The 17,254-nt window shown below is 41.9% G+C and overlaps 1 protein-coding gene across 4 annotated transcripts in view; it reads left to right on the forward strand.

The window, feature by feature from the left end:
• Positions 1–7,698: 7,698 nt before the first annotated feature.
• Positions 7,699–17,254, forward strand: part of Slc25a14 (solute carrier family 25 member 14) — a 40,612-nt gene continuing 31,056 nt past the window's right edge. The window contains exons 1-4 of one of the 4 annotated variants that reach the window (XM_051141431.1): positions 7,699–7,837; positions 7,968–8,214; positions 13,906–13,999; positions 16,051–16,198. In XM_051141431.1, the coding sequence (XP_050997388.1) occupies positions 8,140–8,214; positions 13,906–13,999; positions 16,051–16,198 (317 nt within the window). In that variant the 5' untranslated portion in view covers positions 7,699–7,837; positions 7,968–8,139. Of the gene's footprint in view, positions 7,838–7,967; positions 8,215–9,514; positions 9,560–13,905; positions 14,000–16,050; positions 16,199–17,254 lie in introns of those variants that run through there. The other 3 variants (XM_051141432.1, XM_051141430.1, XM_051141433.1) reach the window with 3 other exon arrangements.

Genomic DNA, 17,254 nt, shown 5'->3' on the forward strand with positions numbered 1-17,254 from the left:
TGAGCCATTTCACAAGCCTAAAATATCTAAAAATCTTTCTTTTCTTTTTGCTCTTATTTATTTATTTATTTATTTGAGACAGGGTTTTTCTGTATAGCCTTGGCCATCTTGGACTCACTCTGTAGATCAGGCTGGCCTTTTTAAGTGATTCTCCTGCCTCTGCCTCCCTGAGTGCTGGAACTATAGGCATTCACCACCTTGCCCAGATGATATTTAAAATTCTAAATTCTAAAATTCTAATCCTTATATTTAAGTTTTTGATCTATTTTATTATCAATTCATGCTTACAAAATCATTTTTGTTATATGGAATTACTATTTCTTCCTCATGTAGTGGTTGGGGTATGTGATTTTTTTTGAGACAGGGTCTCTCTGTGTAGCCTTGGATGTCCTCACATTGTAGACCAGGCTGGCCTCGAACTCACAGAGATCAGCCTGCCTCTGCCTTCCTGAGTGCTGGGATTAAAGGCATGTGCCACCATGCCCAGCTCAAGGAGTATATGATTCTTTTTTTCTTTTGCTTTGTTTTTGTTTTCTAAGACAAAGTTTCTCTGTGTAGCTTTGGCTGTCCTGAAACTCATGCTGTAGACTAGGCTGGCCTCGAACTCACAGAGATCCACCTTTCTCTGCCTCCTGTGTGCTAGGACTACAGGCATGTGTTACCACTGCCCAGCATGTGATACATTCCTAAATGGGCTATTATTTATCCTGAAAGTGAATTAAGTCCTGATAAATGGTATAACACATATAAACCTTGAAATCATCCTACTAAAATGAAGAAACCAGCCACAAAAGCCACACGTCTGAAGTTTAAAAAAAAAATCATATATTCAGAATAGTTGAATCCATAGAGACAAGCAGGAAATTAGTGGTTGCCAGGGTGTGGGTGGAGGGTGAATGAGGAGGAAATGTTCTGAGGATGATGAAAGGATTTAAAACTCCAGAGAGGTGATGGATGCCTAGCATGAAAATATTTCATGCCACTGAATTGAACACTGTAAAACAGGTCTTTGTATATTAGGTGAATTTCATCTTAAAAGTAAATATGAATGCCAACAAAGCTCAGAGAACCCCTTGTATTTAGCAATGTAAATAATTATAAATGTAAATAATTCTATCAAGAAACCATGTAAATGATATATTCTTGCTGCCCAATAGAGGAAAATAGTGAGAATTCAGTTGTGACCAGTATGTCATGAACTGAAGGATTTGATTGTTATTAAACTATTTTTTAAAACATCATATTGTTTCTTCTAACACCATGTGGGAAGTTATTATTGGAATTATATTGCTGGGAAGAATATAATATCCTCCAATCAAAATGACACATACAAAGGCTGCACTAGAATATGAAACAAAAAGCCCCAAGATAGTGTATGTTTTTGAGTGTCCTGTTTGTTCACAGAATGCTGCAGAAATGATGCCTGACAGCCCTAGCCTTCAGGGAATTTGTTGTATAACAAGGAGAGGGAATATAAAGGAAACCATTATGGGTTATAAAAATGTGAAAACATTTCACCAGCTAGTCCCCCCACAAGAGCTGCCATGACTGAGGACTGGAGTAGATGGGTGTTTCTTCTTTTCTTTCTTTCTTTCTTTCTTTCTTTCTTTCTGCTTTGTTTTGTTTTGTTTTTCAAGACAGAGTTTCTCTGTGTAGACCTTGCTGCCTGGAACTCATTCTGTAGATTAGGCTGGTCTCGAACTCAGAGATCCTCCTGCTGAGTGCTGAGATTAAAGGTGTGCGCCACCACGCCTGGCTCAGCCTGCTTTTTAAAAAATTTTTATCTATTAATTATACAGTATTCTGCCTGCATGTAAACTAGCAGGCCAGAAGAGGGCACCAGATCTCACTGTAGGTGGTTATGAGCCACCATGTGGTTGCTGTGAATTGAACTCAGGATCTTTGGAAGAGCAGCCAGTGCTCTTAACCTCTGAGCCATCTTTCAAGCCCCTCAGTCTGCTTTCTTATAGCGCCCAGGACCAGCAGCCCAGAGATAGTCCTACCCACAATGAGCTGGGCTTCTCCCATCAATCACCAATTAAGAAAATGCACTAAAGGCTGCGTACAGGTTGATTTTATGGAGGTGTTTTTCTCAATTGAGGTACCCTCCTCTCCTGTGACTCAATTTAGGTTGTGTCAAGTTGACATAAAACTAGCCAGCACATTCCTCCAGAACAAGAATATAAAAAAAAAAAAGTCCTTTTAAGTTAATTTATTCTCACATATGTTACACCCTGACTGCAGTTTCCCTCTGTCCCTCCGCCCTCTTCCATCCCCTACCCATCCATTCCTTCTCAGTTACCCTTAAAGGCAGGCCTCTCAGGAATATCAACCAAACATGGCATATCAAATTGTAACAAGAGGTCTCCACTCATATTAAGATTGGGCAAGGCACCCAGTAAGAGGAAAGGGTCCTCAAAGCAAGCAAAAGCATGAGAAACAGCCCCCACATTGGTCTCAATTGCATCATGGCCATAGCAAAGCAATGTAGCTATTCAGATTTATTGAGCTGGGATCATGCTAATTTGTTTACATTGGAACTCTACATACGCAGGCAAGTAGTACACTAATGAACAGGGGGTGGGTACTATAGGGTCTAACACTAGGTTTACGAATGATATCATCACAGAAATCTCTAGCTACAGTTGCCAACCCCCTCCCCCCCACAACTCTGGATTATAAGAAATAATTTCCAGGCAGGTGGTGGTGGTACACACCTTTAATCCCAATACTTGGAAGGCAGAGGCAGGCAGATAGATTTCCCTGAGTTTGAGGCCAGCCTGGTCTACAGAGTGATTTACAGAACAGCCAAGGATAACACAGAGAAACTCTGTCTCAACAAAACAAAACAAATCAAAACAAAACAAAAACAAAAACAAAAAGAAAGAAAACAAAATAATTTCCATTATATTCCAACCCAGAGTTCATGTAGCTCCTTTTTGCCATGTCATTGTCCTCAAACCTTGTCTTTCCCCACGCAACTTACTGCTCTAGATTTGTCTTCTTTTTTGTTTTGTTTTGTTTGTTTTTTAAAGTTTTTCAAGACAGGGCTTCTCTGTGTAACATTCCTGGCTGTCCTGGACTCCCTTTGTAGACCAGGCTGGCCTCGAACTCACAGAAATCTGCCTGCCTCTGCCTCTCAAGTGCTGGGATTAAAGGCGTGTGCCACCACCGCCCAGCTAGATTTGCCTCCTTAATAAGTCTCTTCTGCATAGGTCTTTCAAGTCTAAACTGCATCCATAGACCCCCAAAACTGGTTATATCTGAAAAAAATCTTATTCTTATTTCCAAATTGAACAGTTTTGAAGCCTTGTTTCTATCTGCTCTGTTTTGAACTTCATTCTCAGCCGGGCATGGTGGTGCACAGCTTTGATCCCAGGGTTCTGGGTGGATCTCTGTGAGTTCGAGGCTAGTCGGGTCTACAGAGTGAGTTCCAGGACAGCCAAGGCTACACACAGAGAAAGCCTGTCTCGAAAAAACAAAAACAAAACGACCTTCTTCCTCAGAGCAAATGCAAAACTGCTGTCAGGATGGTAGCTGCTTCTACTCTGCAAAATGAAGAAGACTGTTTTTGATCTATTTTTTCTTCCTGCTGTGTTATTCTGTGGCTCAAAGTCATATTGGAAAGTATTGTAGACATAGGGAATCAAGTAAGTGATGTAGCTGGAAACTTAAAGCCCATTTTATCTTGTGAAAATTAAAACACTGGACACACATCCAACTTGACCAAGGACACTCACTCCTCCTTTTTGTGAGCTAAGCATTATCGTTCTGAGCTTCTTACGGCCCAGCCTCCCTGGGTCTGAGCTTCCCAGAGGCGAGGAAAGCAGGATGACAGCCATCTTTAGCATGGACAACATGCCTTGGCAGCTGTGTCTTCTGGTCCATTTTGGGAAACTTTAGGAGGAAGACGGAGGGAGGGGACTGTCTTCTATGCCTACAGCAGCACACCCTTCAGGGAGCCTATGAGTGCTTGCTTCGCAGCCTCCCAATTCCTTCCAGCAGGTGACAGAAGCAAACTGGAGACTAAAGGGAAATCTAGGAGCTCTTCTCTCAAGGTTGGAGGCATTTGAGAGTGCAGGATGGGGAGCGGAGGGGGCAGGAGTGGGGCGGAGTGAGAGTGAGAGGGAGGAACACTCGCCACCATGCTGGCGGGATTTATCTTTTTTTTTTTAAATGGGAAATCATTTAGTGATTTTAATAATATTAGCTGAGAGCTGGATGTGATGGCTGACGCCTGTAATCTCAGCATCTAGGGAAGCAGAGGCAGGCAGATTGCTGTGAATTGGAGGCTAGCCTGGTCTACAAAGTGAGTCCAGGACAGCCAAGGCTATACCCTGTCTTGAAAAAACCAAACCAACCAAACAAAAAAAAAACCCTTAAATTTAATTAGTTGCAATGATTGCTTATACAAAATATACTGCTTTATCAAAGTCTTCTTGGCCATCAGGCTTCAGCACGCCCCTTACTCAATGTCTCATGCATTTTCATTATTTTCTTCTCCAGACAGCAAACACATTAAAGTGTGTAGAACACAATTTAGTGTTTAGGGGGACCTCGATACTCACGCACCTTTCAGCTTCTGGAGGCCCATTACCATCTCTCTCTCTCTCTCTCTCTCTCTCTCTTTTTTTTTTTTTTTTTGTATTTTCTAGACAGGGTTTGTCTGTGTAGCCTTGGCTGTCCTGGACTCACTTTGTAGACCAGGCTGGCCTCGAACTCACAGCGATCCACCTGCCTCTGCCTCCCGAGTGCTGGGATTAAAGGTGTGTGCCACCACACCTGGCCCATTACCATCTCTTGATTGTACCCTTCTTATCCTGTTCTTCCACCTTGCCTTCGTATGTTCTTGTCTGTATCATATGTCCTTATTTTTTGGTTTATTGTTATTTTGAGACAGGGTCTTACTACGCAGCCCTGGCTGGCCTGGAACTGGCTTTAGGCTGGTGGTCTTTGCCAGGCTTTACTTTGAAAAGTTAAGTTATAATTTGGGGAGGGGGGCTTTTTTTAATCACCCACTCTAGCTCCTAAATAACGAAACAGAGGCCTATTGGCTTTATTCATCAAGCTTTAAGGCTTGGATCTGGACAACTATTCATCTAGCCTAATCTTCCATGCTGGTTTGTTTCCTTCTTAGTCACATGCCCCAAATTACCTGGGTCCTGCTTCTGCTCCATCAAGATGGTTTTCATGGCCATGACTTTGCTCTCTCTACCTCGGCTGTCCTGCCACTTTCTCTGTAGATCAGACTGGCCTTGAAATCACAGAGCTCCACCTGCCTCTTCCTCCCTAGTGCTGGGGGGGTACAGCTGGGATTAAAGGCTTACACCACCACTGTCCAGGCCCAGGCCTTACTTTTAATGAATGAAATTTAATTTTTATCTGTTGGTATAGCACAAGATGAAACATGTGTTCCAGAACAGGATGTTTATTAGTAGTAAGAATTTCATTTGACTTGAATTTTTATGTATAAATAATGTTACATTAATAAAATGTATTTCATTCCAATATAACAAATATAGGCAAAAAATTTCTCAAATCAAATGCTACATTCTTCATGTAAGTTACTGATTTTCTAGGTCAGAACATAGGCAGTTTTTTCAAGGTGTGTGTGTGTGTGTGTGTGTGTGTGTGTGTGTGTGTGTTTGAAACAAAGTTTCTCTATGCACCCTTGGCTGTCCTGGAACTGGGCTATATAGACCAGGCTGGCCTCAAACTCAGAGATCTGCCTGATTCTGTCTCCTGAGTTCTGTTTTTCCAAGTAGTTTAAGAAATAGTATGTTTCCTGATATTCTGACCCATCATATGTAGGCAACTATTGAAAATATTAGTAAGACTAAATGGCACAAATCAGTAAAAATTTAGGTTGATCTTTGTTTTTGTTTTTTTCGAGACAGGGTTTCTCTGTGTAGCCATGGCTGTCCTGGACTCACTTTCTAGACCAGGCTGGCCTTGAACTCATCAATCCTCCTGCCTCTGCCTCCCAAGTGCTGGGATTAAAGGCGTGTGCCACCATGCCCAATTTAGGTTGATCTCTAAATATAACCTGTTAGATTGTCCTGTATTCAGATTACTAGGATCTAAAATGAGACAAATTCTTTTTCCTACAGGAGTGATGTCGTTAAAGTAACTTTTACATATTTGACTAATATGTTTTCATTTTTAAAATATTTGTTTCATTTATGTGTTGTTTTCAAATCTTTAAAAATCCACAATGTTAAGAGTGTCCCTCAGTAGAAGAGTGGATAAAGAAACTGTGGTACATATACACTATGGAATACTACTCAGCTATTAAAAACAAGGAATTCCCGAAATTTGTGGATAAATGGATTGAGCTAGAAATGATCATAATGAGTGAGTTAACCCAGAAGCAGAAAGAAATCAAATGGTATATACTCACTTATATCTGCATACTTAGCCCAAGGGGCATGGTCCCACGACAAGCCCTTCACTTACCCGGAAACTGGGACAGAGAGGAAGGCTCCTATTGGGACTCGAATTGAGAACGCATAGGGAGAATAGCAAAATAAAAGGATACAGAGGGTCGTAGAAACCTACAAGTAGAACAATATGATAGGCAGATTGGGCCAGGGAGTCCCGCTCAAACTAAGGGCCACCACGCCAAGGACAATACAGGAGGTAACTTTAAACCCCTTCCCCAGATCTAGCCAATGGTCAGATATTCCTCCACAGTTGAGTGGAGAGTGTGATATGAATTTCTCACGTCCTCTGGTGCCTCACATTTTGACCACGTGTCCCCTGGAGGGGAGACCTGGTGGCACTCAGAGGAAGGGACAGCAGGTTACCAAGGAAGAGGACTTGATACCCTATTGAGCATATACAGGGGGAGGTAATCCCCCTCATGGAACAGTCATAGGTGGAGGGGAATAATGGGAAAATGGGGGGGGGGGGGGAGGGAATGTCATGGGGGAGGATACAAGGGATGGCATAAACATTGAGATGTAACAAGAATAAATTAAAAAAAAAGAAAGAAAGAAAAAAAAAAGAAATAGTTCAAAAGACTAATGGAAAAACCACAAGACAGCTTTAAAGTGTTAAGCAAAAATCTCTGAAAGTTGGGGCTAGGGAGTCAGCTCATCATTACGGTACACAAGTATGAGTACCTGAGTTCACATGCGCCATACTCATATAAAAGCTGGGTAGTTTTGTACCTATAAACCTGTCTCGAAAAACAAAACAAAAGAAATCCTCCCAAGCCAGGTACGGTGGCGCCTGTAACTTGGGGAGGCAGAGGCAGACGGATCTCTGTAAGTTCGAGACCAGCCTTGTTTACAAAGTGCGCTCCAGGACAGCCATGGCTGAAAAACCTTGTCTCGACCCCCCCACCAAAAAAAAACAAAGCAAGAAAAAAATTCCTCCCACGTTTATCTTTGCCCCACCCCACCCCTCCACGTGATGACACTCCCACGGTCTCGCATTTTTAAGGCTAAGCAGAGCATCTGCTCTCTTTGGTAAGCTCCAGGTGGGTGGGTGACAAGGCGCCGCCTCTGCCCTATCTCCGTGAGCACCTTAGCAGCAGAAGCTGCCACATTCTCATGCCTTAGCTTCCTCTCCGGAAGCCTCCTGCAAGGCAAGTGGGTGGCTCCCGACCTTTTGCACAGCCTTCTGGACTCTGGCATTTTGAACCTAATAGTTCCTGTCCATTCGCGCCTTCCTTTTCAGGCAAGGAGGGGGCGGAGTTAGGATGGCTGCGCCACTGTTGCCGAGGCGACATCTTGGTTACTTCCGTTGGTTTCAATGCTTCCGGGTTGGCGCTGCGGTGGCGTTTCCTACAGTGGGAGCCTTCGCTTCCCAGTCGTCTGATGGGCTTGAGCAGGTGAGGGGGAGCTCCTGGACTTCCAGGTTGGGGAGTGGGGCTGGGCCGGGCCAGGCCGCGCGGGGCCGGGCTGGCTTGGTTCCCAGCCTGGGAGGGGCTTAACGGTCCTTTGATCTCTCTCTCCCCTCAGCTGAGTCCCTTCCCTGTCTTTCACTGTTCTGGCACCGGTGGCTTTACTTCTTCGATTGAGCCCTGCTTCCTCGACCCCCTCGGGAGGCCGCCTCCTTCAGGCGCCTCCCTTCTCTCTACGAACTCGCTCTGACAGCTGAGGAACTGGCAAGATCCTGCTACCCAGAGGGTGAATGGGTATCTTTCCCGGAATAATCCTAATTTTTCTAAGGGTGAAGTTTGCAACGGCGGCAGTGATTGTAAGCGGAGTAAGCAAACACCTCCATTGTATCAGTGTGAGGGATGCTGTTGAAAGATTCTCCCCATCACTTTCTGTCGCCCCTGTCACTCTTGAGGTTGAGGCATTGGAGGCATCTATTAAAATGCAGTTCAGTTACTTGATTGGGATCATAGCTATTCTCAACATAAATTTTGTTTCTCAGACAAGGTAGTAGCTGAGACGTTTATAATTTCCTACCAGTGTTAACTTGCCCAAACCCTAGAGATGCTTAGAGTAGACTTGAACTCTTTCCTCCTTTTCATTTGTATCATAAAGTATGTTTTGTCTCCATTTCAGCGGTTTAACCTCATAGCTAGTGAGCGGCCTTTTCTGCCTATTTCACATGCTCCTGAGCTGTTCCCTACCTCTTCTGTTTGCAATCCACGGTAGCTAATTAAAATAAGCTATTACCTTACTTCACTTGCCTATTCATAGAACTAGTCCTCCACCAAGACCTTGTTTTCAAGCCTCTCAGTAGAATCTACTCCTTTGATTTGTTTCGGCCAACAAGTGTATTGTGTGTTCTGTTGGGGCCCTTCGTTTCTGTCTCCGTACAAACCATATCGATGCCTACTTCCACATGATTGTGTTTGCTCATTTGCCTTTATGTGTCCTGTTCACCACTCCCTGACGCCTTACTTATCTGCTTCTATCCAGTCTGCTCTGTCAAAACCCAATTCAAGTTCTCTCACTTCCAACAGCTTTTGCAAATTGTTCACACACATACCGATTGGTTTCTTTTTTTTTTTGTGCTCATCTTACTCTTATAGATTACTATTTAGTTTAATACTTTAAGTTTTCTCGAACAAACTATTTAATTTCTCCTACCAGATGATTGTCCAGGAAAGACAGGTGGAATGGCAAATTCTGTCTATGTTAGAATATATTGCTGTGAATTGATTTTTGGGATTTTTGTTTTGTTTTCCAAGACAGGGTTTCTCTGTGTAGCCTTGGCTGTCCCGGACTTGCTTTGTAGACCAGGCTGGCCTCAAACTCACAGTGATCCCCCTGCCTCTGCCTCCCGAGTGCTTTATTTTTGGTTTTTGAGACAGGGTCTCACCATATAGATTGGCTGGCCTCAGACTCACAGATCCACCTGCTTCTGCCTCTCAGGTGCTGGATTCAAAGGCATATACCAGCACACCCAGCTGTGAGTTTAAAACCATGGCCAATTATATACAGAGCACATTGCAGGTTTGAGTATTTAGTGTGCCTTCAACACATAGTTTTAGGCTCCCTATTGCTATTTTCTGAACACAAGAATCTCTAATACCTACTCTTTCTTAAAGGAGAAACCAAGAAGGTCACCCAGAATTTCCTGACCAGACTTTGAAGTAAGTGTAGGGACTATATAACATGGATTCTAGGATATTTTATTATTACTTGTTAGGCTGTCAAGAGTAACATCATCAGATCTTATTAATGGATGTGTAAATTCTGAAGACAGATTTCATATATTAAAAATATTTAGGGTGCTATATTTATATTGTTAAATAAATATGTCTTTTGTCCTTTCACCCAAAACTGAGGTTAGCCTCCACGAGTCAAAATAACGTTATGAGAACTTCGTATACTTAACAAAGCAATTCTCTGCAACAAAAAATGAGGCAAGGGTTTGTTCGTAGGGGATCTGGAAATCAGGAGAGTGTTGTATAGGGTGTGTAGCATTGTCCAGATACAGCAGATGACTTGTGGCTTCCTCTGTAATTGCTTATATACAGGCCGCATAGATAAGACAGTCAACTCTTTGATATGTTTGTAATCATTCTATATTAGCTGCTATGAGGTTTATAAAAAGTCTTGTGGAATATTGTACCTTTTAGGGACTCTTACCTATTTAAGAGAGGAAGAGACAGGACAACTGGAGAATAAACCTCACCCTAGTCATTATTTTATGCCTAAATTTAAGATGTTGAAGAAAGATTTCTTAAAAAAAAAATGCATGGTTGTGGAGTAGCTGGGGCATAACTTACATGCATGGATACAGCATTATATAAAAGACTGGTTTTTGCTGGAATTTTAATATTTCAGTTGTGTAATATGCCTCCTCTCAAGAGAAACAGAAGTTTTCAGCTATAGTAAGTGAATTAAAACATATAGAATAGGGGCTGGAGAGATGGCTCAGAGGTAAAGAGTGCTGGCTCCTCTTCCAAAGGTCCTGAGTTCAATTCCCAGCAACCACATGGTGGCTCACAACCATCTATAATGAGATCTGGTGTCCTCTTCTGGCCTGCAAGCACCCATGAAGGCAGAATACTGTATAATTAATAAATAACTAAATAAATAAGTATTTATAACATATAGGATGAAGAAAATGATTGGGACTATTTAGCCTGAGAACGAGAAAGCGTAGGAACACAAAACTGACTCTAAATATTTGAAGGGCTCCTTTTGGGGGAAATACATTTATTCAGTCGGCCTCCAAGTTGTTCTAGTGTGAGGAAGGGCAGTATAAAGTCTAATCAAAGATGATAGAGAATTTCTCTCGTGACTTTCATTTCTAATATTAGAGTGAAAGATTTGACTATCCAGTGTGACTGAGAAGCTAGTATAAGAGACAGTGTTAATCTTGGTCAACCATCTACAGGCTTGTATAATCTTATGGGCTAACGTACCTTAAATGAAAGTATGGTGAAAGGGATATAAATAAAGATCCATATTCTTCCTTTACCAAATAAAGACACTAAATATTTTCAACTACCCACTACCGTTATCATTTTATATAAGAAAGGCGATTTGTTAGTGCTCCAGGGATAATGATTTAATAGCCATTTAAATGACACTAAATGTACATTTACTGAACACTTCATGGGGGCACCCCTGGGCTACCTGACCTAAGAGCCAGTGGATGATCTCTCTGCTTCCTAGTCTGACTCTGTCCCCAACTTTCAGTGACGGATTATTATTATTATTATTATTTTTGAGACAGGGTTTCTCTGTGTAGCCTTGTCTGTCCTGGAGTTCACTCTGTAGACAAAGCTGGCCTAGAACTCACAGCGATCCGTCTGCCTCTGCCTCCTGAGTGCTGGCATTAAAGGCATGTGCCACCACTCTGGCCAGTGATTCATTATTGCTCCTGTACCCTAAGCACATTTTCCTTATTCCAGGATTCAGTAGGGGACCGGAGAGATGGCTCAACTGCTAAGAGTATTAGCTGTAGCCAGGCATGGTGGCGCACGCCTTTAATCCCACAACTCAGGAGGCAGATGCAGGCAGATCACTGTGAGTTCTAGGGCAGCCTGGTCTATAAAGCGAGTCTAGGACAGCCAGGGCTACACAGAGAAACCCTGCCTCAAAAAATCAAAGGGGAGCAGGAAAGAATATTTGCTGTTCTTAGAAAGGATCCAGGGTCAAGTCCCAGCACCCACATGGCTGCTCACAACCATCTCTAACCAGTTCCAAGGGATCAAGCACCTTCTTCTGGCCTCTGTGGCCAGCAGGCATACAGAAAAGAGTGGTACAATGCTAAATAGGTTTAAAACATTAAGTAGTAGGAACTAAAGTTGTGGTAGAGTCCCCCACCCCCTGCCCCTCGTACTGAAAAAGGCCACATAAAGTTGTAAAGGGGAATTTTGGGGCAGAAGCATAGCAGACATCTGAAATATCAAAGGCTATTTAGGAGAATCTCTTACTTTGACATCAGGGAGACAGGATCTTATGTAACCCAGGCTGGTCTCAAACTCCCTGTGTAGCAAAGGATGACTTTGAACTATTGATCCTCCTCACTCTGCTTCCCAAGTGCTGGCATTACAGGCATGTGCCACTGTGGCTGGTTTGTGTTGTCAACTCAGGAGGTATGCCATCAGTCCTGTGTCTCCTGTCAGATCCTACTTTGTTCTTCTAGTGTTTTAATGAGCTGCCCTCTGATAGGGGCATCTCTCACCCATGAAATAGGTATTGTTTGAAAGGAAGTGTCCACATTTATTTTTGTACTATGTAACTAAGACATTTATCTGCGTGCTTGCTAGCTTCTCTAGAAAATTGCTCTTTGCTTTCTTACAGACAATTACTTTTGTATAATAAATAAATGTCCTGTTCCCTCTAAGCGCAGACGTGGCTCTAAGGTGCTAATGCAAACTGGCAATGGGAACACGGTCAACAGGTGCTATTACGATGTACATTCAACCATGTAGTAGTGATAATTAACTAACTCATTGAGCAAAGTTTCACAGCTTTTTCTAGGTGTTAGATATGCTATTTATTTATATACAACAACCCTATTACATACATTTTTTATTGTTGTTTTCAGAAAATGGAGGCAGAGAAAGATTGAATAACTTTCCCAGAGCTACAACTAATAAGTAATAGTCAGGATCTGAATCTGGAGCCACGGTTTGACTTTAGATGATCCGATTTCAGAGTGTTCCTTTTTGACTGTAAATCCTTTGGAAATCGGGAAGTATGCATACTTTTCAGTTCTGAAAAAGAAAGAATTCAAGAAAATCTGAAATGCTGTTAAGAAAAAGTAGTATTTCCAAGTGGACCAAGATGTAGCAGATTATGCCTACAATAATAGTTTTGAAAGGAGGAAGCATCGGTATTTGAGAACTTGCAGATTCACAGGGCAAGACTTAAACTACCTATCAGAAACTCTCAGGGCAAGGCTCAGCAGTCCACGTTTTAATACATCTTTTAGGTATATTAGATGATTCTGGTACATGTTAGTTTGACAGGTATTTGCCTAGATGCTAGAGCTGTGGGAAAAAAAAATCCAAAAGTGAAGGAGATGAGAGTGGCAGAAAAAGAATAACACTTTAGTTCTATGCCGCCCCCCAACCTCCCACCTCCCAAAACAGGCTTTCTATAGACCAGGCTGACCTCAGACTAGGAGATTCCCTCCTGATTGCTGGGATTAAAGGTAGGCGCTACCACCGCCTGGCCAAACTGAGGATTCTGAAGATAACAGGTCTAAGACAGAGTTGATGGGGGAAGGAGCAAAAAAGGGGTGGTAACAGAAATACATAATTAAAGAATTAGAACATAAAAAGAAGACTAGTACTTGGATGTGTTTTTAAAGTCCAGGGGGAGAGCCGAGGAGATCACTGGGTGGATGGTGCTCAATGTCAGAAGTGTGATCTATCCACCTTGTTGTCATTTCTCCAGGAGCCAGAAAGCAAGGCAAATTGCTGCTTAGCTCAGCCTGGGTCTCACTGAGTAGCTGGTTTGGGGTATACCCAGCTCAGTTCCTGGAACTGAGATGCAAAATTTCAGTGGCGAGCTGAGAGGGCTGAGAAGATTGGGGTAGTGGTGGGATCATGTACTTAGTGCCTGAATCAAGCTAACTGAATGCCATGAACTGCTTTTATAAGATGCCTCAGCCTATGTAACTTGAGTTCCAGTTTCCCTGACTCATGATTGTCCAGTTGAATGTCAGAAATGGGTGTGCTGGATGGACTGGAGCTTCTTCGGGTGGGCAAGAGTGTAAAATTAGAGGGAATGAAGGGCACATGTTGGTGGTTTAAGTGATTGTACACCTACCCTACAGAATGACATTAAAGAATGAATTCTGGATCATCCAGCACAAAAAAACAAGACTCCATTTTGTCTCATCCCACATGGTGTTTTTTTTCCCTCTACATTTGTTTGATTTGCCAGTTTTGTTGATTTAAATCATATAATCAAGTGTTAACAAATGCTCTCTTCACTCTTGTGCCCTATTCTGATTCATATTTATTTTTAGCATCAGAAAAGTTCCACTTTAAGCCATGAGATGTCTGGTCTGAACTGGAAACCTTTTGTGTATGGCGGCCTTGCCTCTATTGTTGCCGAGTTCGGTAAGAATCTGAAAAAAAAAAAAAAAAAAAAAAAGCCAACCCACAAATCTGAGTTTTGTTCCACAGATGGTTATGTATGGTACCAGTTATTTTTGGAGAAAACTAGAGGTGGGGAAAGTATTGTTATCTTTAAAAAAATTATTGTTGCAGCCAGGCGTGGTGGCATATGCCTGTGATCCCAGTACTCAGGGAGTCAGAGGCAGATGAATAATCTTTGTGAGTTCAAGACCAGCTTGGTCTACAAAGTGAGTCTAGGACAGCTAAGGCTACACAGAGAAACCCTGTCTTGAAAAAAAGCCCCCAAACCAACCAATCAAACAACAACTCACCAACCAAACAACCCAACCCAAACCAAACCAAATAAATAAAAACAAAACCCAAAAATTATTGTTGCATAGCTATCAAGTAATATTTCTGAGAGGGTATTAGTAATGATATGAAGAATGAGGTTAATAAGTCAAATTTTAAACTTTTTTGATAGTTTAGTGACTTTTTTCCAAGACAGAGTTTCTCTGTGTAGCCTTGGCTGTCTGGCCTCACTTTGTAGACCAGGCTGGCCTCGAACACACAGCAATCCGCTTGCCTCTACCTCCTGCGTGCTGGGATTAAAGATGTGCGCCACCATGTCCAGCTGTGATTTGTTAATTTTTAAATCCAAACATGCATTATCATAAAGGACTGTATATGATAGTGGTTTCTGTGTATTCCTGTACTAATGATCTTTCGTTAATGCTAAGGTTATAATTTTCTTCTTATCCAGGCTTCTTTTTTTTATTTTTGCAAACATCTCTTCCATTTTAGAAGCAAACAAGATCAAACAAGAGTCATCTCTGTTTAATTTTGAAATATTTTTAGATTGTGACTTTTCACTTTTCAGAGTCTTCTTTTTCCTAAATGATTCCTCAGTGCTTAGAATCCAGCAGTGTTTGTTGACTTTCTCGTTAAATGCTCTGGTCTTATACTATGCAGGTCACAAAAGTCCAGAACTACACACGTAAAAGAGTTTATTAGTTTTAGATCTTTACATCTCTCTTAAACCCCATTTAGTTCATACCATAACCACTTTTATGTGCTGACATAAGAAAAGGGAGTTTTAGTGAAGAATCCTGCTAGGGGCAACAAGATGGCTCAACAGGTAAATATTCATGCTACCAAGCTTGATAGCTCTGAGTTTGATGCATGGGACTCATGTGGTTGAAGGACCAAACTGATTCCTGGAGGTGTCCACTGACCTCCACACATGAACTGTGGCAAATGTACACAAACACACACACACACACACACACATGCACACAAATAAATAAAGCACAGCTTAAAAAATGAATGTCCCAGCCGGGCGTGGTGGTGTAGGCCTTTAATCCCAGCACTCGGGAGGCAGAGGCAGGCGGATTGCTGTGAGTTCGAGGCCAGCCTGGTCTACAAAGCAAGTCTAGGACCGCCAAGGCTACACAGAGAAACCTTGTCTCGAAAAACCAAAAAAAAAAAAAAAAAAAAAAAAAAAAAAAAAAATGGCCTGAGTACTCTGCTGGTATTAGTCCTGAACCATCCAAGGCACCATGGTGAGTAGAACCAAGTGAGACTTTGTCATTTTCCTCTCATAATATTAGGAAGTTGTAAACACACACACACACACACACACACACACACACACACACACACACACACACACAATTGTAATGGCATATGAGAACATCTGAAGCAGCAATCCCATGCTTTCCTATGCTTGTGAAAACATGGGGAGATTTTATGAGGGAGAGTTAGGGAGACTTGAGTTAGGAGAGGATGGGAGGAAAAGAGCATATTATTGTCTATCCTCAAGCATTTTCTATGTCACAGTGTCAGGTATACTGTGTGGCAAGTTGTGCTTCCTAGAAAGGCTAGTGCATTTCACTTCACTTACAGCCTTTGTCCTCTAGCGGTGATTGTGCAGTAGACACCCAATGTATTATGAAAATGACTCTGTCTTATATTTCCAATATTGTCATTAGCTTGTATTTAGCAAAAACGTAACTGGGTTCATTGTAAACACTTAGGAGTGTGTTCTTCCATAGGCACTTTCCCTGTGGATCTTACTAAAACACGGCTGCAAGTCCAAGGCCAGAGCATTGATGTTCGTTTCAAAGAAATAAAATATAGAGGGATGTTTCATGCCTTGTTCCGGATCTATAAAGAAGAAGGGATCTTGGCGTTGTATTCAGGGTAAGACTGGCTTCCTTCTCTATACTATGAGCAGGAGTTTTTAAAAAGAGAGCACAGGTTCCATCTGCAGAATGGTTAACACCCTTCACGCTCACCATTTCAGCCTGCAGTTCTGTATTGATGGGCTTTTGTGTATTTCATCTGCTTGTAAGTTTTGAGCTTTTGTTTTTGCATTCATCTAGCTATCCATAATAAATGCAAAGGTGGATACTACCGTTGTTGTAGCATAAGCTTTATTTCTTGGCTTCCTGGGACTCATCGATGGATATTGCAAAGCAGCACCAGTTAGCTGGATACATTCTTGTGACAATTTTCTTGATTTGACAAACACTAGTTTCCTTTAAAATTTCCTTTGTGAAGAAAAACCATTATTCTGGCATCTTTTTTCTTTCTTTCTTTCTTTGGTTTTTCAAGACAGGGTATCTATTCTGGCATTGTAAATAGTAATGAAGAATAAGAGAAAGAGAATCACCTGGTGTTTTTTGTTTGTTTGTTTTTTCTTTTTTTCTTTCTTTTTTTAGACAGGGTTTCTCTGTGTAGTGTTGGCTGTCCTGGACTCGCTTTGTAGACCAGGCTGGCGTTGAACTCATAGAGATCTGTCTGCCTCTGTCTCCTGAGTGCTGGGATTATAGGCATGTGCCACCGTGCCCAGCTAAGAATCATCTTTTTTCACCACCTTTTAATTACTCATCAGTTTACAATTTATTGTTCAGTTTGTGGCTCACCTGCTGTTGATTCCCTAGCCATCCTAAGTCTAGGCTACCAGGATTGCTGAGAGGATGAAAATCAATTTTGCCAGTCTTCTGTGTTGGGCTTACGTAAAGTGTAGTTTTCTTGGAGAAAACAACAACCACCACAACAAAAACAGATCTTCATGCAGAAGTGAGTCATTCATGGATCGTCTCTTTCACCTTTTTCTCTCATTAGCATAGATAATCTCAAGATTTGCTTTTCCTGTTACAAGTACTAGAGTCAGAAGTGTACATATTTAGCCATTCAGTTTTTTCCCCCTTCTTCAATCCTAACCATTTGAGCTGTTGCTTTACTTCTATTTAT

This window comes from Acomys russatus, chromosome X, assembly GCF_903995435.1.
Source record: "Acomys russatus chromosome X, mAcoRus1.1, whole genome shotgun sequence".
Taxonomy (NCBI): domain Eukaryota; kingdom Metazoa; phylum Chordata; class Mammalia; order Rodentia; family Muridae; genus Acomys; species Acomys russatus.